The sequence below is a fragment of the Culex pipiens genome, chromosome 1, assembly GCF_016801865.2.
Source record: "Culex pipiens pallens isolate TS chromosome 1, TS_CPP_V2, whole genome shotgun sequence".
NCBI classification, from domain to species: domain Eukaryota; kingdom Metazoa; phylum Arthropoda; class Insecta; order Diptera; family Culicidae; genus Culex; species Culex pipiens.
The window spans coordinates 105,359,210-105,386,060 of record NC_068937.1 but is presented as its reverse complement, the minus strand read 5'-3'; the positions used below and the strand labels follow the sequence as shown (position 1 = coordinate 105,386,060).

General features: G+C 38.1%; 2 protein-coding genes across 4 annotated transcripts in view; one reads left to right on the top strand and one right to left on the bottom strand.

Moving 5' to 3' along the window:
• The window catches only part of LOC120422024 (5-hydroxytryptamine receptor 1-like), a 105,487-nt gene that overhangs the window by 53,651 nt on the left and 24,985 nt on the right, over positions 1–26,851 (top strand). The window contains exon 2 of one of the 3 annotated variants that reach the window (XM_039585346.2): positions 20,764–20,788. The exons of the other annotated variants lie outside the window; for them this stretch is intronic. The gene's annotated coding sequence lies outside the window, so the exon portion shown is untranslated. The remainder of the gene's footprint in view (positions 1–20,763; positions 20,789–26,851) is intronic. 3 annotated transcript variants of the gene reach the window in all.
• Positions 1,790–4,817, bottom strand: LOC120422025 (odorant receptor 4-like). Its single transcript, XM_052706015.1, has 3 exons — positions 3,507–4,817; positions 2,756–2,926; positions 1,790–2,699 (listed from the first exon to the last, which is right to left on the bottom strand). The coding sequence occupies exons 1-3, from the start codon at positions 3,729–3,731 to the stop codon at positions 2,643–2,645; spliced, it is 453 nt and encodes a 150-aa protein (XP_052561975.1). The 5' UTR covers positions 3,732–4,817; the 3' UTR covers positions 1,790–2,642.

Sequence of the window (26,851 nt, the reverse complement as noted above, 5' to 3'; positions counted from 1 at the left end):
GTACACAATCCGTTAAGGTGTCCAAAGGGCAACCGTTACATCACCGCCTTCTGGAAGTATTCCCTCATTTAAATGCAAAGTTTTATGTTTACACAACGTGGTCGGGACACGTTTTGTGATCAAAAGTAAAAACTCCTCCGTCACCATTTTCAGACCCCCCCCCCCCCCCCCGCAAGCTGGTTCACTCCTTAAGCCAGTGAGCGGATAAAATAACACAGAGTATGAAGGATCCGTTGTCCGGCGGTGGGAAAAGGACCATGGCGTATGATGGATGACATGTCATACATTCTGGTTTCGCTCACTCTGGAGCCCATTTGCCATAAAATACATTATAGACCTGGTACGACGTGATGGTTGTGTGTGGTTCTGGTGGCGGCGGTAAAGTTGTTTCTGGATCGGAATGGGTGGGGTTGAGGGGGTTAGATGGGGTTATACATTGGAACTCTAAATTTCATTAGTTCAGAATTGCAGAATTATATATAATCCTGCTCGGAAAATGAACTTCTTTCAGAAACGTCGTAGACCCACCTTCATGTATACCTATCGACTCAGAATCGAAAACTGAACAAATGTCTGTGTGTATGTGTGTGTATGTGTATGACCAAAATTCTTACTCAGTTTTCTCAGCACTGGCTTAACCGAGTTTGTTCAAACTGGTCGCATTTGACTCGATTTAAGGCCCCATACGTCGCTTTTGAAGTATGTTTTTAAGAGGTTAATCGCTGCGAATTGATTTTGGTGTTTTAATAAGTACTTCAAAAGTTATTTATAAAAATGTGTTTCCACAAATATCCGGGTCTCACATAAATGTATGTAAACTATGTCCGGATCTATCATACGACCCATTGTTGGTTAGGTAATCAAAAGATCTTTCCAACGAGTCCAATACATTGGTGATCTGGCAACCTGGCTTAAGTTATGACCTAAGTTATTGATATTTATGTAAACTATGTCCAGATTCATCATCCGACCCATCGTTGGTTTGGTAACCTAAAGACCTTTCCATTGAAGATCTGGCATCCCGTTCTCGAGTTATGACCACCTAAGTGATACAGTACTTGTTCGGTAACTGGGCTGAGAACGTAGCCCAGTCACCGAATGCTGCCCGCTACCTGGGCTGAACGAAAAATTACGAGGGGACCACCGATGCATATTTTTTTCTGATGAAATATAAAAATAAAAGTTACTCAAATTGATTTACATAGATTACTTTTCATATTGCTTTTATTGTGACTTGAAATTAAATGAAAGTTTGAAAAAAGTTTTTTTATTAAACGAGCATAATTCTTGATTCCTCGGTAAATTCGGTTTGTTTTGGTTTTTTGACGTTTGTCTGCTTTTTAACTGGGCTACGGGCCAGTTATCGAGCGCCCAGTTAAAAAGCAGCCCAGTTAAACAGCGCCCAGTTACCAAACAAGTACTGTAATTGTGTACTTTTTTATTCCGGATCTTGGATTGGAAGGAAATTAGAGGAAATTTGTGTCCAAATGTGTGAGTACCATCATGTCACCCACTGTTTGAAAAGAGTGAGGAAGGCACCAACCACGTAAGTGGATTAAGTTAGTTTTTTCCTTAGTCTCTATCAGAATATCTTGGTACCGTCAAACTAAAATATAAAAAACATGCTAAAAACAAATGTGCCCATATAGGTTCAAATCTGCTAGAACTAGAAGCTGCAGGTATTCGATTCTGCCCATTAGGGACCAGAGAAAATCTCGAAGCCTAAACTCAAAGGGAAATTGAAATTTGAAAGCTGTGATGGCTTTGCCTGGGAGTCGGAGTTAAATGTTTTAGTGTTTTGAAAACTACAGTAACTATCGATATAATTTTGGATTCATCCCCCAAAGTACTGTATACAACTAGATTGTTGCAGGATTGGGATTATGGAATAGGAGGACAACAACGTCTTTGATTGCCTTGCACCCTTAATTATCCTTTTTATATTTGTACATTCACCAAGAAAACAGATAATTTTTCATAACAATAAACTTATTATATTGCCTGTGGGAGTCACATCGAACCCCAAGGGCCCGGATCAATGACGGTCATTACTGTGCGAGCATAGAAGCGAAATGAGCGCTTCGGGCGCGACAACGACGCTGACAGGAAGACCAACGACCAACGCTGGGTTGCGACGTACCGTGAATTGGGGCGAATGGGGACCGCGCAAGGAATCCTTTCCGGGCAATTGTGACTATACATGTTGCCCCAAATGTCGCTGAATTACAGGGCAAAACTTTGATGATAGAGTTTTTCTCGAAATGGGACCTACATGCTATTAGTTTGAGTACATAAATGTGGAGCACGTGTAAAGGCACTATTTTTCCCATGCTTTTCGACTTATAGCTGTGGACGCCAGGAACCTTTAACATTAGAGAATGGAAACACATACACGGAGTTGCTGGAAATATGCTTTCTACCGGTTTAATTATGTATTTATGATGAGGTGTTCATATGGAATTTGGGTTATTTATGAGTCGTTGCCTGATGAGTTGCCAACGAAAGGCTGATGAGAGTGTAGGTCGAGGTCGTAGAACTGGGATGTTGAAATGATTCCTTGAAGCATTTTATTATTCATCAACGGGAGAGCATCCACATAATTTTGATTGAAGCGAATTTTCTGCTATCAAATTTCGTAATTTTCACTTTTTCAAAAGTGCATTCAAAAGTGAAAAATATGACCACGATGCGTTGATGATCTGAAAGTAGACATGTGTAAACAGTATTTAAAGTGCATATTTTTATTCAGTGTTACTTTGCTAAATGAAGTAATATTGAGGGGCCAAAACTTCCAAGCTGTCAGCTGGAATGGCTTCTGAGTTCTCATAATGATCAACACTAGACATTTTCCAATTTCATTGTTGATACCGCCACTGTTGACACCTGGTTTGCAGCCATGAAAAGCAGTGGTTCCAATGTTCAAATTCTGCAATTTTTATATTTAATGTATGGTTGAGAACTAAAATCAAAATAACATACACTTTGAAACAAATCATGACCGTAATTGCACAAAAAGTAAATCTCCAGCAAAATGCAAATGAAGAACATAAAGTATTTGGCCACCACATATCCGGAAGCGGTCTGAAAGATTCAGTCTTTAGAATTTGATTTATTTTTTATTTTAATGAAAAGCAGTCACCTTGACCGTACTTAAAATATTTACCGTTATCATGATTCCCTGTAGACATATAATAACCGTAGCTCCAGAAAATGTTACGAAAAACGTTAAACTGAAGATGCTTTCCAGCAGTGCTTTATAGTCTAACAATTTTTGATGCAACTCAATTAACTTAAAAAAGTCACTTTTAAACCTCTCGACATCCAAATTCTTTGAAGTTGATTTGTTAACTGTTAGTTTATTGTCACCATGAAGCCGTTCAATAGATTTGTTCAAAAAGGTAAACTGCAACGTAAGATGTGCCGCAATCAAACAAAAAATGCAATCGAAACCCTAAAAATTAGACGTAGGATGAAACTTCAAAAATCAAACTCTCAAACTATCTTACCACATTCCCAATGACGACGATGAGCCCAGAGTAGATCTGAAACGCGTACATAAGTGGGTAGGACCATCCGGTCAGCGAATCCCACGGGAACCAAATCTGATATGGTAGCTCCTGGTGCCACGTTCCCGTTTGAGCGCCCTGGACGATCATTTCCGCGATGGGCAGCAAGTTAAAGGCCGACACCATGCAAATGTTGACGATGGTTGTTACTGTCACAATGTTCATTGTGGGCAGGATTTGAGCTAAGTTTTGAACTCGTTCTGGTACGATTTTGTTCTGTGAGTTGAAAAAATATGTTGTTATTTGGATAACGTTTGGATTTAATCCTTCAATCGGTATTAATAGTCCTTGTTTTCAAAAGCTTAAATCTTATTATGAAAAGTAATTGTATTGTTTATCTTTATCAAATGTTGACACTATACTGATTCGCAAATGCTAATATCTTCCAGGTATCCAAATTTTATACTGAGACTGCAATTAGTTTGATTGGTATAAACTACGATTTGTTATTGTTCCACCTCTATAATTGGTAACTAATCTATCCCTCATCTTGTAACCAGTGGGTGTGTAGTAGGCCGTCCCAAAAAAATGAAAAGTTGTCAATTCTTCGGTGCTCACCCCTAGAATGATAGATTAGGATGTCAGGAACAATGTTTTCATACAACAAAAAATTCCCAAAAATGGTTTACAACTCGCGCGCGGAGCTTGAATGAAAAAAGTGCATTTTTCGAGTATTTTTCAGAAATGCGCGTAACAATAGTACTAAAGTCATTCAAATTTGGTCGCCTTGGGCTTCAAGTTATAGTTTAATGTCCCCTGAACAAATTCCTGTAGCGAAAAAAAATCCATAAAAGCTTGTGTTTGGGCGTGGCAGGGCGTTTTAGGGAGAAAAATTTGTATTTTTTTGCTAAAAAATTTCAAAAATCACTCCCCAAAACGAGCCAAAAAATTTTGCAGCCAAAACTGATGCATTCAGCTTATATGAAATTTTACGGAGATCATTTTGCTTTTTTTAACATTCAATTTATGTCCACGCAAAGCCGAGATATTTGCATTTTAGTGAACAAAAAGTGTCGAATTTTCAAAATTCATTGGTATATAAGCGTTTTTAGCATAAAACATTGGCTACTATGATTACAAACGGGAAGGCATATATTTTGGATATTTTCATTTTGCTCGCTCAAAAACGATATTTGTTGATAACATTTCATGAAAAAACATGAGATTTTCTCACAATGTGACGTAAACGACTAATAATCATAAATCAAAATTAATTTTATTAAAGTTCATATCTCCAAGCTGTGAACGTGATTTTTTTGATGTATGTACATTCGAATGAAACAAATTCATTTATAAAAACTTATTTTTTCAAAAAAAGTTACCCATTGGAGCTTTATTTGTTCATATCGAGAAGAGCACATAGCAGTACTTATAAATATGTCGTTTACGTCACATTGTGAGAAAATCTCATGTTTTTTCATGAAATGTTATTAACAAATATCGTTTTTGAGCGAGCAAAATGAAAATATCCAAAATATATGCCTTCCCGTTTGTAATCATAGTAGCCAATGTTTTATGCTAAAAACGCTTATATACCAAGAATTTTGAACATTCGTCACTTTTTGTTCACTAAAATGCAAATATCTCGGCTTTGCGTGGACATAAATTGAATGTTAAAAAAGCAAAATGATCTCCGTAAAATTTCATATAAGCTGAATGCATCAGTTTTGGCTGCAAAATTTTTTGGCTCGTTTTGGGGAGTGATTTTTGAAAATTTTTAGCAAAAAAATACAAATTTTTCTCCCTAAAACGCCCTGCCACGCCCAAACACAAGCTTTTATGGACTATGTCTGTACAGGAATTTGTTCAGAGGACATTAAACTATAACTTGAAGCCCAAGGCGACCAAATTTGAATGACTTTAGTACTATTGTTACGCGCATTTCTGAAAAATACTTGAAAAATGCACTTTTTTCATTCTAGCTCTGCGCGCGAGTTGTAAACCATTTTTGGGATTTTTTGTTGTATGAAAACATTGTTTCTGACATCCTAATCTATCATTCTAGGGGTGAGCACCGAAGATTTGACAACTTTTCATTTTTGTGGGACGGCCTAGTGTGTAGTGAGTGAATTCCAGTGACACAGGGGCAGGTTAGCGAGTGTGCTCGTTGAGAGTGGGACGATTCGGTTTGTGTCACCCACGGAGAGCGAGCGCGACCACCCCGTATGAGATCGCCAATGAGAAGGAGTAACGCTGCCAGCCACCACCAGAGGACCGAAGAGGATTGCAAGGATTGGTAGCCGTGGCGAAAAGGATAATGATGATGTTGGGGCGACTTCGCCGGATCAGAGGTTCGCGGCCCCATGTCCTGCCGTAGATCGGGCATTTTCCCGGTGTATCGGAAAGAGTACGTATCGTACAAATCGCGAGTGAAGCCGTCCGAGATACACAGTAAAAAATAATGTAAATTCGGAAGCTGTAATTTTGGAAGGTTGAATATAACCTCTTTTATGATGTAATTTTACCTCAATTTAGACTAAAAAAGTGACATTACACCAGAAAAGTGGTAAAATTACACATTTCCAGAGGTAAAATTACACCTTTTTGCTGACATAAAAGATGCACCCCTTCCCAGATGTAATATTACCATGATTTTTTTTTTCTGTGTACGCTTAAAGCTCCGCGGCGTAATAAAGTGAAGTGCCGCAACTCGCCAAGGAGAAGGACTTCACGGGAGACACGGAAGGACCGTGCATGACACCCCAGGACATCCAGGACCCCGTAGATTAAGCTACAAAAGCCGGAATCCGCGACTCGGATCTCCCGGATCAACCCGTGGCTCGCCAGTGGTATCCCCAACCCGTCCACCGTGCACAATCGGTGTCGACCATCAACCAGCTGAGTCGTGTGAGTCCTCCATCCGGGAACCACGAGCCACACCCGAAGACCTGCCCTACATCAACAACCCCTGCGCCGGAAACCGGGCAAGACCAGCGGTACCTTCGGAGACAGCTGAAGCTCGAGTCCGTCAACACACTCGAGGACGCGCAGAGGACAGGCAACCAAGGTGTCAGCGAAGGCTGCAGCAGCATCAACCCGTGCGTCGGAACGCCGACGGCCACGACAAGCCACCCCGGAGACAGCGATCGCGTCAGCAGATCCAGCAGCAGCGGCAGTAGTAGCTGAGGGGCCCCGAGCAGCAGGTCCGTCCACGGACAAGAAAGGAAGTTGGTTAGGACAGGAGAAGGAGAAGGTCAGGTTTAGGAGGAAACCGTGACAAGAACGTGACAAACAGGACAATAAACCGAGGAGTTAAGCTTGACGCGACACCAGTGTTTTCCTGCCTCGTGAGCATAATATATGCCGACCCTGAGGTTCAAAAAGGGAGTTATTTTAACTACTCACTCACCCCATTGAGTTTTATGTCTCGATCCCCTTGCCTTGTAGCATTTATTAACTAAGTGGGTCACCCTACACAGAAAAAAATATGTAAATTGTAATGTAAACTCACTCAATGTAATGTTGAAATATGATGTAAAGAGTAAAAAGTCATGGAAATTACTCCAATGTAAATCTAAATCTAATGTAAATCATGAATCTAATGGAAACGTTGAGCATGGAAACTCAAATCTGATGAATTTCTACCCGTGTTCGGCTTCCTGTAAATTCCTATTTAATGTAAATCATATATCCAATGTATTTCTGCCAAACGTTGACTTCAAAACTACCCGAACTAAAAATAGTTATATTTGGTTCTCTTTCTATTGCTCTCATATTTCGCTGGCCCACTGCTTGAGCCTCGACCTGAGCAAGTTGATGCTTTAGCCGCTCGTTCATCAAATGCGAAGATGGCTCAGTCGGCAGCGGGTAGCAGCAGTAACACCGAACATCCTACCCGTCGTCCGTTCGATTCCAGTCCAGCGTTATTCCACTTGGCCGTCGACGAGAAAGCGTCCCCTACCTGTGAAGCAACTTTTTAAAATCAGAATTTCCTTTTGCTGCCCGCTTCAATCATTTTAAAATAGAACATAGGCTTTTCCTACTGCAATCCAAGTCGAGCATCTCATTACCATTGGCCAATCAGAATTAGTTGATTTGAACTATTGTAAATTCTAAAACTAATGTAAATTTTCAAAACTCATGTAAATTTCCAATGAATCTAATTTAAATTTCCAATGAACCTAATGTAAATATAAATCATTTATCATGATACCTTTTGGTACATGATAAATAATGTAAATTTACAGGAATATTTTTTTCTGTGTAGCTATACCAAAAGTTATAATCTAGTCTTCAGATATGATAGGATACAGAGCAAAAAAAAAAAAAAAAAGTAAATTTAGAAGGTTTAATTTTGGAAGGTTGAATATTACCTTATTTATTATGTAATTTTGCCTCAATTCAGACTGAAAAAGTGGCAATACATCAGAAAAGTGATGAAAAACACACACATTTTCAGAGGTAAAATTAAACTTTTTTTTTACTTACTTTTTACCTTCCCAGATGTAATATTACCATGATTTTTTTACTGTGTTTATGGATAACTGGTACAGAGTTAAGTATTTTAAGAGAAGGATGTTTTCGATTAGCAGTCATCTGATTCGAATCGTCTAGCACCTTGAATATTACCTGGCGTGATGCCTCTTTCGACAGCCCAATTTAGGCCTAATCTTTTGGGTAGGATCAAACGAAAATTCAATTACCGAGGGCTTCTATTGGCACAGATAAAGTAAACATCGTTTCCGCCACCAAAACTCCCGGAAAAAGGTAAATACCTTCAGATATCACTCAAATTGATTGAGATCCACTTGAGATCAAACAGAGATATTTCATTCCGTTTGAAACGACATCCGACCTAAGGGACCAATCCCCCCATCTTCCCGTACTCACCTTTTCGTTCCACCACGCGGCCAGCTCGGCCAGCATTCCGGCCAGCAGGTTCCGGTGGTAGGCCAGCATGAACAGCTTCAGCAGTCCGACCGTGCAGAATCCGGTGCACGCGATTTGGTTGGCAAATTCCAGAAACATGTCCTCCCCCGCCAGCAGCCGGATGTTGGTCCAGAAGTAGACGAGCTGACCGAGCACGCAGTACGCCAACGACAGGAAGCTAACGATGAGGCCCCGGTTGGCTTTGACCGCAGCGGACCACGCTTCCGGGTACCGGTCCAGGCAGGACGGGATGCCTGCGTGGTTTGGGAATAGGGTTGTTACGCATTAGCATGAATTATCCTGTCTTGGCTTACCGATGAATGCGAGGGTCTTCACCGTAACGGAAAAAGTACGGGCAAAATCGAGCGGCTTTGTCATCCTGTATCCGGTGAGTTGTCCGAGTAGAATGAGCTGGTGTTTATTTGCAAGTACTATACTTAGTGTAAGAATCATACAAAGCAAATTGTGGTATCAATTTGTAATGAGCATTAATTTATCATGACATTTAATGACTTTACGTAGAAATAATTGAAGAGTGACTTGCAGTTGAACAGCCTTTTTCGCAAATCGATTTTCTTTCTATTTTTTTCATTTGAAGGATTCCTTATCCATTGATTCCCTACGTCAAAAGTAAACATTTTGCTAAATAAGTTTTATTTTTAATATTTTGTATACTTCGTAAGCAGCTTTGGAGAGTCTAGGATGCTTCAAAATCTAGTACTAGAGTTATATATACTTTTTTAAAAGATGACTTTATTTAATGGGTTAAGGTTTACCGTTTTCAAGTTATCAGTGAAGCCTGCTTTGCCTCGATTAAGTGTTCTAAAACACCGATCCAAAAGTGCGAGTTTGAATCTCACCTGGTTCACTTTCGCGTTTGTTCTATCTTCAATTCGTATGTCGTGGCGCACCCTCATAACACCAATGCAATCATAAATTGGATTGTTTAGTACGGTATGTCCACGTATCTTTCTTCCCCTGTAGAATCTGTGGAATGTGATCCATTCTCAGAATCACCTCTGCGGTAAATACAACGCAATACGGATTGCCGCTTCAATTTGTGTAATACATTGTTGGATGTTTTCGGATTAACTGCTATTATTGATATTGACTCGAAATGTACAGTATGTAAAAAAAGTATTTACACCCCTTGGGCACTATGCACATTTTGTGATGAAACATGTAAAAAATTTAAAGTTTGACAGGAACCTAGTACTACGTTTTGTTCAGAAACTCATGCCAAACATTTTGCTACAAAAAGCTCATGAAAAGATGATTTCTATAAAAAGTTATATAACAAATACTATTACGAAAATAAAAAAGGTGCAAAAAAAGTTTGTACACTAGGGTGCCCAGAATATGGGACTTTTCCTCAAAACCTCGCTCCACAAGCTAAATATTGTTCCTTGGGCTATTTTAGGACTCTGGGCCAAATATGAGCAAAATCGGTCAACATTTACCCATTGATACTCGAAGGTGAAGTTTGTATGGGAAAAATCGAAAAAATGTATGGAAAACCCAATTTTCTTACAGTTTGGTCTGCACGGTGCGCTACTTCCATCCAAATATTCCCAAACATGAGATTCTTATTGAAAATTTAATGCTTAACAACTTTGTAGAACACACCAAAGCTGTAAAACTCGATCCTGAAAAGTTATTAGCGATTTAAAAAAGTTATTTTTGTATGAAAAACATTTTTTTCACCAACTTCAGGCTCGGGTATCAATGGGTTAATCTCAACCAATTTCGCTCAAAATTTACACAGATGCTAAAAATAACCCAAAAAAACAATTTTTGCTTGTGGAGCAGGGGGTCATTTTTTCTGGGCACCCTATTGTACACCTTTCGAAAAATTAACATAAATAATGTTATTTGTTGACAAATCACCATAAATCCAGTCTCCCAACTCCAAATAGGCATCCTTGACTGATTAAAAAAATAATTTGGATTGAATATAAAGTTTACTAACTACTTAGTATAAAAGTTTATATAACTCTGGAAATTCTATATAAAACTTATCTAAACTTAATTTTGCAAACTTTTAATTCAACTAAATGTCAATATATTACCATAGAATTGCTAAATAAACATTTTGGAGTGGGTATAACACCGTTTTGGGGGTATTTGTATCGATAGAATAGATTTTTCGTTGGAATTTCGTACCAACCCGGAATTACGTCGTAGGAAAATCCGCCGGCCCCCGAACCGGTCCACGATTCACAAGTCAACCTATGTGGAATCGGAAAGGGCATAAAATTTCCGATCTTTTGATACCCATACATCTAGGTTTTCTTTAAAACCTACGTTTTTAAATACCTGGGCAAAAAGTAAGTTTGATCCACGAGAACAAAAATTACGAAATTCCATACATTTTTGGCAGGTTGCTCAAACGAAACCATAACAACGTTTTTGCTTAGGTATTTAAAAACGTGGGTTTTATAGAAAACCTGGATGTATGGGTATCAAAAGATCGGAAATTTTATGCCCTTTCTGATGCCACATAGGTTGCCTTGTGAATTGAGGACCGGTTCAGATGCCGGCGGATTTTCCGACGACGTAATTCCGGGTTGGTACGAAATTCCAACGAAAAATCTATTCTATCGATACAAATACCCCCAAAACGGTGTTATACCCACTCCAAAATGTTTATTTAGCAATTCTATGGTAATTAATTGACATTTATTTGAATTAAAAGTTTGCAAAATTAAGTTTAGATAAGTTTTATATAGAATTTCCAGAGTTATATAAACTTTTATACTAAGTAGTTAGTAAACTTTATATTCAATCCAAATTATTTTTTTAATCAGTCAAGGATGCCTATTTGGAGTTGGGAGACTGGATTTATGGTGATTTGTCAACAAATAACATTATTTATGTTAATTTTTCGAAAGGTGTACAAACTTTTTTTGCACCTTTTTTATTTTCGTAATAGTATTTGTTATATAACTTTTTATAGAAATCATCTTTTCATGAGCTTTTTTTAGCAAAATGTTTGGCATGAGTTTCTGAACAAAACGTAGTACTAGGTTCCTGTCAAACTTTAAATTTTTTACATGTTTCATCACAAAATGTGCATAGTGCCCAAGGGGTGTAAATACTTTTTTTACATACTGTATAGCAATATTAAAGTCAATAATTTTCAAATCTCTGTCAGGCTGTCAAAAGCGAAAAAATAGTAAACAAATCCACAAATTATTTTAGAGATTTTCTCGAAAATATCTAGAATTATCTACGCTATTCCAAGTTATCGCAATCTAGTGACACTCATAACACTTCTCATGACTTTCGGTGACAATGAAAATCTTGCTGGCCCGAGAAAATCATCAGAGCTGGGGAGGGAGGTGTGACAGTGTCTAGATACGGCGTCAAAGTAGCAATGAACCATGGAAAAGCAACAAATTGGTTGGCGGCAAAGAAGCGGGAGCGAGCGTGTGAATCGTAAATTTTACATGAAGCATGAAAATTTATGTCCCGCTCGTGACGATAGCAAGCAGAGTTGGACGCTTAGGAGATATGTATGTATTCCTGGTTCAAGTGGAGATTAGAACCCGTGTGCGGTGGGTTTTTGGCAATGTTTTTCTTGCTAAACAAAAATATTTCTATAAGAATATCAGTATTTATCCAGCTCGGTATTTCTCGTTGGATAAATGTGATGATTTATGATATTTTATTTTTTTGAAAACACTGTTCTATTTTTACGGAAATACCATCCTACTAAAATTGCCATGCATGTTTTGCGAAAGAAAGATGATTGTGAAGATTTTCTAAAATAAAAGATCATACCTAATAGTGCCGTTCTTTACATGAAATATTGTGTAAATACTTGCATTTAGTCCTTGAATTAAAGACAAGACAATTATTGTATTTATTAATAATAATACATATTTGCTAATTATTGGCCTTTTCTTATCACAAGTAGCATCTCAGTTACAGAGCATATCTCAACAGCTGACTATGATTTAAAATGATCACACAATTATTATTAGAACTGTTTTTTAACAAGTTTGCTACTGGTGATAACTAAACTAATGAAATATTCTATAAACTGCTTCAACAATCATTCTTGAGGCTTCGATAATGATTTTCAAATTTATAGTTTGGCTCTTCAAAATCACAGTTTGAGTGCGTAATAATTCGCGATAATGCTAGTATTCTGTTGCAATATTTTTTTATTCCACAAAATCAAAAAACAAGTCACGAGTTTCTCGTTCACTGTGCTTTCTTAGTCATACAAGCTCACCAAATGCTCCAGGGTAAACAAACCGAGAGAAAGCGAGTGAGTCTTCTTGGTTGAAATCTGCCGTTGAAAACTTACTGGAGGTACGTGCGTCTACGAATAGGGGATTAAAGTTAAATAAAATTTAATACAAGCCAAATACGAGCAACGGTTGCTGTGAAAGGAATGGCGGGTTTTTCAAAATTAGAACAAAAGAACTTTTCTTACGTTGGCGCAGCAGTGTGAAAAGCTGCGTTTGGTGGTGAGTAGAGTTTTCCAAGCTGAGATGAAAACAAAAAACGCCCCCCTGCTACAGAAACCGACACACACACACACACACACACACACACACACACACACACAGGGCGAGCGAGGAAAAGTGTAATATAAATTTGCCCGAATAATAAATTAGCTTGCTCGGTTTACTCAGCGTGAGGCTCTACCTTCCGCGCAGCACTCAATTTTGGTTTTAAGAGGAGCTGTTAAACAAAAAGAGGGATAAAAATTGACTCTCTTTTCACCGGTTGGTCTTTGAATTTGGAGTGGTTAACTGAAGAATCCCGAAGGAAAATGAGATTGCAAATTGAGCTGTTTCGAAATTGATGATGTGGCAAGACTATTGAAACCACGAACGAAAGGTATTGGAATTGCTTTCCAAAAACAGCAGTTCTTGGTTACAGAAACCTTGGACAAAAATTACATCCTCATATTGAAGATTTTAATGAGTTATTTCAATTTGTTGAAGAACTTATGGTCCTGTCAACGGTTAGTTAAGAAATAGCCACTGAAGCTGTTTTTTTTATTTTGTAAAACAAACCAACTGTAGATGGAAATAATCGGGTTACAAAAACTTAAACAAAATTTGTACCAGCCTAACTCGTGATGATTAAAAGCAAACCCCTTATGTTTACATATCAATATTTTTGAAATTGTGTGCTCTATAACATTGAAAAATATTATTTCACTCTAAAAAATAACTCTGTTTACAAAAGTTTAAAAAAAAACAAGAAATTATAAAATGAAAAAATTGTTCTAAGGCCGTTGCAAATATTTTTCTAAGTTTATGTCAAAATTGGTAAGTTGAAAAATCAGGGAGCAAAGAAATTTTTTTTCATAAAACTGGAAAATTTAAATGGGAATAGAAGTCTAATCAACTCAAAACTATCTAAAATGCACACTTAGCTTATTTAGGCTTGTTTTTTGCCACCCCCCCCCCCTCGACTTTGGTTAGAGTCGAGGGACATAAACTTAAAAAAATATTTGCAACGACCCAAATGAAAAAAATACCCTTCTGTGTTAATGTAGGTTCGAAAAGTACATTAAATTTCCCTTCAAATTTCATGTTTCAGTAATTTTACAATTGAGCAGGGATGGAATAATTGCAAAACAATCAATTTCGCTTGCAAACTTTCTTCACCCGCGAAAGAGAGAGGAGGCGAATCACACAAAAGAAAATCGCTCCCAAAATTCTCCAAGAAAATCAATCTGCTGATGATTTTTTATTGATTTACTTGTCAGCATTTTTTGATTTTGATTTTGATTTTTTTGTCAGCACCACAAAATGTGACAGGTCATTTTTCGACGTGTGGCGTTACACCTGCAAGTGTACTAGTGAAAAAGATGTTCCGCAGAATAATCAAGATGATGATTTTTTTAGATTCCTTTTACCGATCTTTCGTGTGCGAGAGAGGAGAGCCATGTATCTTCGGATGTTTTCTCTTGATGAACATCTAAAGATTTTATTTTGATGACAATTATTCCATCGCTGCAATTGAGTAATGAAAAATAGCAAAGTTTTTTTTTGTTTTGCTTTTTTTACGGAGGGAAGGTTATAATCCTGCTCTAAAAATGAACTTTTTATTAAAAGCTCCAAGACCCACCTTTATGTATTCATATGGACTCAGAATCGAAAACTGAACAAATGTCTGTGTGTGTATGTGTGTGAGTGTGGTAATTGAAAGACCATTCCAACGAGTACAAAACATTGATGATCTGGCAACCCTGTCTTGAGTTATGACCACTTAAGTGATATTTATGTACTTTTTTGAAACCGGATCTCACTTTAATCAATCAATAATTAAAGTTTAATGTATGTAAACGATGTCCGTATCCGTCATCCAACCTATCATTGGCTAGGTAATCGAAAACCCCTTCCTACGAGTTCGAATCATTGAAGATTTGGCAACCCTTATGACCACTTTAGTTATATTTGTAACGGGACTGGTGGTGTAGGGGTAAGCGTGGTTGCCTCTCACCCAGTCGGCCTGGGTTCGTTCCCAGAAGGTCCCGGTGGCATTTTTCGAGACGAGATTTGTCAAACCTCGTACAGGCTGATTCTACAAAATATTTTTCTGCGTGTGTTAAAAAAGGTTTGCAATTGCCTCAACAATCAAGTCTTCGGACACCTAGTTTCAAGTAGGAATCTCGCAATCGAGAACGTCAATTAAATGCTGTAGAGCGAACAATTGATTTATTTTTAGTTATATTTGTGTACACCCAAACGGTGGTCGCATGATAATGATGCATGGTGGCATGAAAGTATATCAGAATCTGCATGAAATCTATCCTCATGCATTTTTTGCGATATAGGGGTGTGACATTGTTACCCGTTACCGACAATTATCGACATTACCGACGGCTGATTGATTGTATTGCAGAAAAAAAAACTTTGACAGAACGAGGATTAAACCATCAACTACATGGTTGTTGATCCGACACGCTACCACCGCGCCATGCGCGCTTGATGTATTGTTAGGGACAGGGCACCAACATATTCTTCTCTCTGAAGTGTTGCTCGGGGACACGCCAGCATAGGGGGATGGCGTCGCTATTTTTAGACCACGTTTTCCACTTTTTCTTCTTCATCGAAACCGACTACTTTATCGACTTCATTTTGCTTGCCGAGATAGGACGCCGTCTTTTTTTAGAAGATGACTCACTTTTACACTCTTGCACTTAAAAAACCAGGTGGCAGCACGATGTAACGCGGTCGTGGAAAACGTGGTCTAAAAATAGCGACGCCATCCCCCTATTATATGTGTTGGTGAGAACTGCATACTGCTGACATGTTTACACGCGGGCAAAGATGAGCTTTGAGCTTGGCAGCAAAAACTGTTATTAAATGTTACATTTTCTGCAGCAAATCCACTGTTGTGGATTTTGGTATATATTTTTCCTTTAGTTGTACATTTATATTCTGGATCTTAAAAAAATAGATTTAATTTGTGTCCAATCCCATCATATTATCCATTGTTGGTAAAGAATGAGAAAGGCATTATCCACATAGGTGGATTAAGTTAGTTTTTTTTACGATGGAAAATACATTTTTACGGAATTTTTAGTACCCCATCAAATTGGGCGTCCAATTTTACATAAAACTCGCTTCAAACAAAGAGAGCTCAACGAACAAAAAAAAACTTTTAAGTGGTGAAGCAATTTCCCGATTTTTTACCCCCTCATCCGGTTCTCTAACTGTTGTGTGCTTGTGACTGCGCGGGAAAATGGATTTTTAGCGTTTTCCACTTTCTGCTGCCCTGATGTCCTGGTGAACCAGTTTGTGTGCCATTTTAGTTTTGCACTCACGGTGGGTAAGAAGGGGATTATTATGCAACTAGCATGCACCTCGGAAATTCCTCCTGAAATATTATGTCGGTGAAAACTGATTTAATCTCGATTTGATGTTAAAAACCTAATATATCACCTAAAACCTCAAAATACGTCTAAAATCTCGGTCTAACTCTGGACAAAGATGTAAATTTTCATCAAGATATCAATTCTAAGTGCTCAACATATATTCCTGACATAGTACACCTTAAATCGGTCCATTACTTGCGCATGTTTTGGTATATATAACATTGAAGTTTTGAGCAAAATGAAATTGCGCGACGCCTATCTTTCTGCTGAGCCGTTTTTTCGAAAAATTTCAAAACTTTGGAGGCCTGAGCTCCAGAGTGCTTCCATTCAATGTTATGTATACCAAAACATGCGCAAGGATCTGTCCTACATGCCAATGTACACCAAAACATGCGCAAGGATCTGTCCTACACGCCAATGATGTTGAAAATAAACGCTTTAGTGGCCAAACAGTATTTTTTGTTACATCCTACTGAGTATGATCGTAGTAGCTGTTTATAACAGGAACGAGTTAAAATTCGAAGAGTTTTGAAAATTGGCAACAATTTTCCCACTATAATTTACATAAAAATACTGAAAATGAATAAAATGTCATACTTTTTTTCTGCAAAATTGCTCTTCATTTTGTTTGCAACAATGCTACAACATTAGTTTTTGAATTCAGACATAACAGTTTATTTACCAGAGCAAATTGAAAATATTTTTTAGAAATAACACTATTAACACCTCCTGATGACGCTGGGACTTAAGTAATGGACCGAATTAAGGTGTACTATGTCAGGAATATATTTTGGGCACTAAGAATTGATATCTTGATGAAAATTTACATCTTTGTCCAGAGTTAGACCGAGATATAAGACATATTTTTTTAGGTTTAAGGTGATATATTTGGGTTTTAACTTCAAATCGGATTAAAATCAGTTTTCACCGACAGAATATTTTGGGAATCGATTTTTCTGACTCAGAATAGTCCCCCCAACAACTTCCAGAAGGAATTTCCGAGGTGCATGCAAGTTGCTGTTTTTACATTTGTTTTACTTTTTTGCATTGAATCGAAAACATTTGGGTAAAAAAGAAAAAAAAAATCATTTAAACAACTAATCTTAACATAAAACTAAAAAAACTGAATTCATTGAAATATTCAACATCATTAGAACGAGTGAACTTCGAACTGTATTTTAAGATGAATGCTCCAAGGGTTCTTACTTGTTCCTGGAGAGTTTTGCACCCACGCAGAGTTGTTGTCATCTCGATGAAAATGTTCAGAAGGTCACTACTGCCTTCATCCGTTGATGCTGGTTGGTTTTCCCTCGGCTGCTGACTGAAGCCAGGAGGTGTTGAATTCTCTGCAACTTTTTGCCGCTGATTCAACGGCAATGGCTGCAGATTTGGAACCACTCGAGCAGATCCCGCTCCTGGTGACGCCAAAGCAGGAAAATCCACGTCCGTGAATGCTGGTGGTGTTTTGCGACGATTTGGTTGGTGCCTCGTCGTCGCTTGCTGCCGAATTTTTACAAACTCAGCCCGTTTTGGGCAGCTCCGATTCTTGGTCGAATGGTCGCCACCGCAATTGAAGCATTTGGCTTCGATGTTCTCGTTGATTGTTTCGCAAGCTTGAGTTTTGTGCGACTCTTGATGAAACAGTTCCTTCCACCATGCCCAAACTGCAAACAGTTCGAACATTGTGTCACGTCACGGTGCACTGGACGATAACGTTCCCAAGTGACGATGATGTTGAAAACTGCCCGAGCTGCCTTCAGCTTACACTCAAAAAAATGAGTTCGCGTAAACGTGAACAGCGTTCATGCCAACGGGAACCAGGAAGAAAATTGTTCAACTTTTATAGTGCATTGCACCATGAAAGTGAACAGTTTTCTTCCTTGTTCCCGTTGGCATGAACGCTGTTCACGTTTACGAGAACTCATTTTTTTTAGTGTAGACGGCGTTGTCGATCCTTTCTCGAGATGAACCAGGTACAGTTGATCACGATACTTGATGTCCTTGTTGTGTCTCGTCATCTTGAAGACTTCGATTACGTTCAACTTAAGAGTTTTGAGCTCTTCTTTTAGCACACTCACATTTACGTCGTACAGACCTCGGAGGACCTGTTTCATGGGTCGTTTACCTGGATCGTCATGTCTGTAGTATTCAATCTTTGTGTTGTTCAGGAAATCCCGAACGTAGTTGTAATCCTTCCTGCTAGGTAGCAGAATTTTGAGTCCATCAGCACACAAGCGAATGGAAGCTCGTAAAGCACCAGAATTGATAAACATGGTCAGCCACTTTCGCACCGAAACCGATGACGATGTTTTCACAAAGAGGGGTGGCACCTTCTCCCGTTGTTCAAATTCTTCCTTCTCGCTCACGTCCACAGGGAGGGTAGCGTACTGGTTTGCAGACGAAATTTGAGCGTCCTAGCTCAAACTGCCTGGATTTGCAGGCATCAGCATTCTGTAACTTCTTCAAATCTGCCGATCCTGCTGGTGAGGACCGCCTCTTTTTCTTGCCGTGAGGCATTTTTGCTCTTTTTAGCACTTATTTGGTGTTGGAGGGACGCACGTCTGACTCGCTGCTCTGCTAATCGCAGACTGGACTTCTTATTGACGTTTAGGCCTGCTCATCCAACATAACCCCTTGTGGAAAGATGTAGACGCACGCCCGGACTTACATTTGGAGTGATCTTGGGTCCGATCACGGGGATGCTTTGGCTGTCATCTGCATACAATGTCACTGAAGCCTAAAAAGTACCAAAGTTTTGGTGTCTAGTGTCAAAATTATGGGGAGTAACATGACGAAAAGGGCGCAAAATCGAAAAGACGAAAATATTTTTTATCGTTATTTTTGTTTCGTTAGTTAAAATGAAATTAAATGTGAACCATTATCCGGGGCAAATCGAGACACATGGGTTGAATTGAGAAGTGATTTTAGCAATGTTTTTGCACAATATTCGAATATTTTTTAATTTGTTTCAGTAGGAATAGACACAAAACAACAAAATTAGTTTGTAAATTTGAACTTTTATGTCTAAAAACAGCTGTTCTGGCTTTCCTGTCGAAAATTTACCAACACATTCAAACCACGGGGTACCATAGAAGTTGGTTTGTTTGTAAAGCCCCACAACGTGAGCCCCAAAACGTCCCTAACAATGGGCTATGCCTTGTTCGTGGACTCGCTCTTAAGGTTTCCCAACAAAATGGTTGAGCTCAACCGCCTCAAATTGTAGATTTAAATTAATATTATGATGATCTGTAAGTTCATTGGCCAAATAAGAATTTGCGGAAGACATTTCAGAGGATTTGAAAAAGACACCTGCTGGGAAGCTTTGCCTGAGACCTGATGCTAAACATATATTGTTGTTGGCGGCATTTTTGGTTTGTTTAATAAAAAGAATCAATATGAGCAGCTACAGGATTATTTTCCAAAAAAAAAAAAAAAAAAAATAAGACTTATTATATTTTGATTTGTGACCCTCTGAAATGTTATTCCCGAAACAGCGCCACCAAACATTTGGTGGTGGCTTCAGCAAGCTACGTCAGTATCACGGGCCTGGGTCCGATACTTGACCTAAGGATTCGTCATCAGAAAGGAAAATCGAAAATGCAGCACCGGGAACTAGCAGCAGCAGCAGAGTAGTAGCAAGCGATGTTGATTAGCACTCGAACATGATTGAAAAAAAAAAATGATCTCCAAAAGCATAAGAATGAAATTGAATGATTTTTTATGGTTGATATTTTCATTATTCAGCTAGTGTTCAAAGTATCGTAAAGTGACATTTTACTCACAAATAAAAAAAAAAGAATAAAATCTCCTAAGCGAACACCTGGGACGTATTTTATGAAAAACCTCTTTCACATTCTTGTCTGGCACGATATGTTCTTGAACGGTTCTCAAATCGTTTGCCTAACTCACTTCTTAATTTTAAGGGCAGGATGTTGTTGAACGGTTCTAACAACGTTTACCTAACCCGGTTCAGAATCTTTTGGTCAGGAGTTCTTATGACATGTTTAACAAACGTTCTCTATGCAAGTATGACTTGCACTTGCAAAACTAACTCAAAACACGCACTTTTCTAACGGATGAAGATCTCAACAACAGCGCTTTTTCCAGCGTTCAAGAGTTCTCGGGGACGTTCGGAAAACATAGTAAATGAGTTCAACAACCAGTTCGGAAATCTCTTGTCGAACAAATGTGCTACTTGGGAATCCCCTTCTTACCCTTCGTGGCAGCATTATGGGTTTTAAGACATTTTATTCGATTTTTAAGTTTATTTTGTACAAAGGACCATGTTTTTGTGGAAAACCCTAAATCCTCTTGAATTGAGATCCCAGCAATTGGTTTTGTTTTCGATTATTTCAATAAATAAGTCAATTTCCTTCAACTTTATGATTTTCTCACTTTCCTTGACCACAAATCATTCACATACAACTAATCATAATAATTAACTGTCTTTTCCAAATTTCTCCCTCTCTCAAATTGCAGTGAGACAATCCTGTGCGGCATTGCGGTAAGTTTCGTTGCACTGCAGTTGGCACTAGAACGCAAGAAAATTTAAGAAGAAGACGAACACAACACATGCATACTTCGTTCCTTGCCTGTGCACACAAACACACACACACACACACTGGCTGGCAGTGAAATGCAATCACTCACTGTCTTCACCATCACCATCAACGACCGGCGGTCGTCTCTTCTCTTCTGTGCAGTCTCTGTCGGGGGAACAAGCGCGCGCGATTTTGGCCGAAAACCGCAAAATCCTGTCGACTGCAGCTTGCCAAGTTCTATCGCTGCTGGCAGATTTGCACGCAGAAAACGCACAGGGGTGAACATTGATCCTTAAAATTTTGAACCAAAGCAATTAGGTAGATCTCTACCAACTCAAACGAAATCGGAAAAAGTTGCCCCGACCCCTCTTCGATTTTCGTGAAACTTTGTCCTAAGGGGTAACTTTTGTCCCTGATCATGAATCCATTTCTCGCTATCTCGCGACCTCTCATTTTTGGACATTCGAAAAAAGGTGTTTTTAAACAATTTGCAGCCTCTGTTAATTTTTTATGAGCATCTTATTTTAAGGGAATTTTTTTGTACTTTTCGAATCGCACTAACCCAGAAGGGTATTTTTTTCATTTAGATTTACTTTTTTCTAACTTTGCAGGGATTATTTTTGAGTGCAACAATGTTCTCCAAAGTTGTATAGCAAAAATTTTGATATATGAACAAGAAGGGTTTCCTTGTAACCAGTGTTGCAAATGAGTGATACAAAAGCTATCAATTGATTATCTCTGCACCAAAAATATCCAAGAGTATAGCGGCCATCAATATAGCTTGTGAGATCTATTCTTGTGTCTCGTGATTCCCAGCGATGTCATTCTCTCTCTATCATTCCTCTCCTTTTCCTGGACTATGCGCTCTCACCGCTGAGTCCGAAAACTGTAATGAGAGAACGCGAGATGGCCATTAGGAGCCGACCACGCATGACGTCCCGTTAAACTGCGTTTGCGAAATTGGTTTTGTGGCGGCTTTTGTGGTTAAACGCTGTTGCGGTAGGATACTCATGGAAGCGGGAATGAGAGAGAAAAGGAAAATGTCAATTGCGAGTGGGTAAACACGAAAACGTGTTCGGCTATGTTCGGCGCTGAGAGTTTCAATGAGGAGAAAAGTGCAGTTGTATTTGAGGCATGATTATTCAGGCGGGATAATTGTAGTTGCTGAGAGCTGATATTTTGATATTTTAACAACCCTGCTTGTAACCATCACGAGTAAACACGATTTTACGAAAAAAATTAATTAAATAGTTGGTCGTTGTTGATCATGGCCGTTCAAAGTCATTCGTGACAGATACTAACGACGAAACAAAAATAAACAAAAAAAAAAAAAAAAATAACTTTTTCATAACTTTTTTTTCGTAAAATCCCGATACAGAGAATCCTCTTTTTACGCGGTGGCGTTACGCTTTTTGTTTCGTAGATTTCTCTAGAACCATACAATATTTTTGCAAGCTTCAAAAAGCGTTTTGTAGATCTGAACAAAACCTACAAATTGCTTTTAAAACATTGCAAAATTGTTGGGTCGTTCCTGAGAAATCGACAAATTAGAAAAACGTAACGCACCGCGTAAAAAGAGGTTTCACTGTAACTCGTGATGATTGCAAGCAAACCCCTTTTGTTTATATATATTAAAATTGTTGTAATTGTCTGCACTTCAACTTTGTAGAACATTGTTACACTAAAAAAAATACCCTGCAAAGTTACAGAAAACACGAAATTTTATAGTGAACAAATTCTATTCTAAAGGAAAAAAATGACCCTTTTGGGTAAATGCAGATTTGAAAATTACATTTAATTTCCCTTAAAATTACCATCTCTTTCCACCGTAAACTCAAACCCGTGGTCTTCGACGATGCCATCGCCGGAAACACTCTTGCTCGGGTAACCCAAGTACGTGACCTGGGCGTTACCCTTGACAGCAAATTGTGTTTCACTATCCACCTCCATGACATCGTGTCCAGAGCCAATCGACAGCTTGGATTCAACTTTAGGATCGCTGATGACTTCCGAGATGTCGCGTGCCTACGCTCATTATATTGCACGCTGGTAAGATCCATCCTTGAGTTCTGCTCCGTACCAGAGCACTTGGACTGCTAAAATCGAATCGGTTCAGCGAAAATTCACTCAGCTCGCCCTTCGCCGTGCAAGGAATCCTGCCGGTTGGAACGCGTACGAAGAACGTTGTCGTGTCTTGCAGCTAGAGACTCTTGAGCGAAGGCGGCACGTCTCACAAGCAGCAACGTTTCAACGTATTTTCTCACCTGTACGATCCTAACATCTTCACCCCGCAGTTTCAACAACGAGCCCGACTCTGGTACTCCCATCAGCTTTAATCTGTTTTTTTTTGTTTCTAGTTGTTAGCATTTGTCTTTGTTTTGTGTTAAGACCACAAGTTGTCGCATGATTCAAATAAACAAATTAATAAACAAATTAATAAACATGCTCAAAAATATTTAACGGTTGAGTGGCAGAGTTTCTGAAACTTTGTTCGTATTTTTTTTCGATGAAAAATACGTGTTTTTGGAATTTGACGCAATCAAATCGAGCCAATTTTACGTAAAAGTCCCTTTGACACCAAATTTCCATCTAATCACCATTTCAGGCTGGAAATGATTGAAAAACACGTCTTTTTTCGCATGTTCAAAAATGGAAGATGTCGTACCGCACGGTATGGAGGAAGCAAAATATTATAAATCGAAAACACCCATGGGACATTTATACGTAGAAAGTTGTGTTTTACCTTCCTGATTAAGAATATGTTCGATTCAAAATATTCTATCGGTGAAAATTGCGTTTTTCAGAAAAAAATGTGTTTTCCCATATAAGATACCATGGGAGGAGGCGCATGGTGGCTCAAGTAAATTTTAATAATTTGTTAATAAGCCTTATTACATGTCGTGTTTCAAAATGTTTTATATTTATTTTCCCTTTGATAAGCATAAATTATCAAAAAAAGTATTTTTTAATCGAAGTTTTCAAATTTAATTTAGTACCAGGCGTCTCCATTTGCATTTAAAAAAAAATTTCACCGATAACCGATTTTTTTTTAATCGAGCATATTTTTAATCAGGAAGGTGAAACACAACTTTCTACGTATAAATGTCCCATGGGTGTTTTCGATTTATAATATTTTGCTTCCTCCATACCGTGATACCGCCCTCCGTCACGAGATTTCGAAAAAAAAGAATGGATCTCGGATTCGTGGTCAAGGATAAAAGTTACCCCTTAGGACAAAGTTTCACGAAAATCGATAATAGGTTGGGGTAACTGCTGTGTGAGTTGGCGGAGAATGACCCAAATTCCATCCAATTCATCGGAACGATGTTTTTGTTTTAGTGACGTTAAGATTTTGTTTTGATTTGTTTTGATTTTCCAATAACATTCAGGGTGGGGGGCTGAATTTTTTTAATGGCTGCAGGAATAAACATATATCTATAACGGTTAGTAACTGATATTATACTTTTATCTATACACTTTTAGCAAAATTTTGAAAGCTGCTCCTGATCCGTTTAGAAGTTGAAAATCTAAATAATTCGTTGTCCTTTTTTTGATTGTCGAATTGAGTGCTACACATTCCTAAAGGAATTTGGACGCTTAATTAAATGGCGTCACCGGATTTTCGATTTGAATCAAAATTTTGTGCATTTTGCACAATCGAAACATTACATGCAGTTTTCTCAACATACATGCGATTTAATTTTTAATTGAATGTCACTGTCGTGCTCTCCAGACGATTTAACGTAAGAATCATCTTTTTTATTGTTAGGTAAATTGAAATCTTTAAGATACCGAATTTATAAACATGAAGTTGCAGAATTAACCTGCCACGTGATGCATGGATTTAGCTTTATATGATTTATGATTTTTTTTTAATAATTTGCGTTTTTAATTATTGGTTTACAAAAAGTCGAAAAAATAAATAAAATGGCTGAATCTCGAAAGAACATCAGCAAACCTGCTGAAACTTTGTCCAGAGATACTTGAAATGCATATTCTTATTGTTGAAATTGTAAAGATTTTATAGATATTCTTACAAAAAATCAGAAAACTACAATCACCAAACCTTCTGAAAATTGGCCCAAAGATACTTGAAAGTTTTATGAAGTAAAATTCATCATTATTTCGAACTGCATATTCTTTGAATTGCTGAAATTGTATAGATTATCATGGCTTTCAAGTTTTTTTATTTGCTTTATATCAAATAATTATTTCATTCCTTTTTCGTATTATAACCACAAGCCATTTATAAACAACATTTTTTTTTTCGCAGTGCCTCGTGGCACGGTGGTTAGCGGCTTCGGCTGCCGATCCCTAAGTTGCTATGGGGCGCAGGTTCGATTCCCGCCTTATCCTCCTGGCCTTCTATCGGATGGGGGAAGTAAAACGTCGGTCCATTTGCGTAAAAGAGGTTTTGGGTGACTCACCACACATAACCTTCGGACGCCTAGAAATGAGCTGAAACTTGCAACAGAGACCTCAAAAGGCCCGGGGGTCGTTAACCCTCTACTGCCCAAATTTTTTTTTCGAAAATTTTCACTTTTCCCGTGTTAGAAGGTCACTTTGAGCAACTTTTGTTCTACAAAAAACTTGTGTCTACTTCTCTTGTTTAATGTTTTGTTTGTTTCATTTTTAATATTTTAATTTGCATTTATCGTGTTTAGTTTATGTTTGTTTTTGGTAGTTTTTGGCCTATTCTACCACCTCCTTTGATTACATTTTGCCTATCTAATATTTTCATGTTTTTAAGTCACTTTTTCAATTTTTTGTTTGTTTATCACATATCAAATAAAGGAAATGTAAGTTAAAAACACAGCCAAAGTTGAACCCTAAAAAAATGACATTTTAAAAACATTGGCAAAGTCACATAAAACAAATAAAACTTCCAACCCATAAATTTTCTAAAATTTTAAAAGTTCTTCTTTCCAATGCTTTTTAAAGATCAAAAATTGGTTGAAAATAGTAGTTTATGGGTCATTCCATCTGAAGCGGAACAGCATTTGAAAATTACCCTCTCCGATCCTGCTCAAATTTGGCAGGGCTGTTGATACTATCAAAACATGCAAGAATCCCGAATTTCATCCAAATCGGACCACCCCCTCCATTTTTGTACCTCCCCAAAAAATCGACTTTTTGGCGATTTTTGACCAAACCTCCTAGTTTCAAACGGTGATAGCTCAAGAACCACAAATCTTAGAGGGTCGGTCTTAGACTCAATTTTGAAGGAAATTGGACGTAGAATCCATTTCCGTGATCAAAATTTTGATTTTTTTCAATTTTTCTACCTGTATTGCGCAATTGAAAACTTTAAACGTCCGTATCTCAAAACACCCCAACTTATTTTTTTTATTTGACCTCACCATCGTGTTCCCCGGCCAATTTTACATAAGAATCACTTATCGACAGAAATGAATATGTTTCGTTCCAGAGATATCGAATTTTAAAGTTTTGTATTTTCGAGATTACCTACATCAGCTTCATTCGCCGCATCTGCTAGAAGCACACTGGCGGGCTGATCAATAACTGCTACCTGGTCATTTATTGAAATAATTTTCATCATAAATAATCTTTATCAAATTGGGCAAACATTAACTTAATAACACTGTAGGAAACTGGAGTTTAATCGCGAATGTTTATCTGCTCAAAAAAAATGAATGAAGTGAATTTCTGTGCTAACCCACAGGACAGAGCAATAACGACACACAGTAAAGGGCAGAATTGGATTCCGACGGAGCGAGCAGGAAAATGCAATTAATCTTGTTAGTAACACTGAACAATAAATGCACGATACATTATTGAGTAAAAAAAAATTCAAATGAATAGAATTTGTTGATACGTTGTACTCTAGTGAAGGACGATCACAAGGAGTAGGAAAAGGATTTCTGGAAAGTATAAAACTGAAAAATGTAAGAAAATCACAAAGTTTGATCTGCTGCAAAGCAGCTAATTCCCCAAATTTAGTTGCGATGATTTCGACACCGTCCGAACGTAAGTGTTTTTTTTTTTCTTCTATCATTCTTGGATTC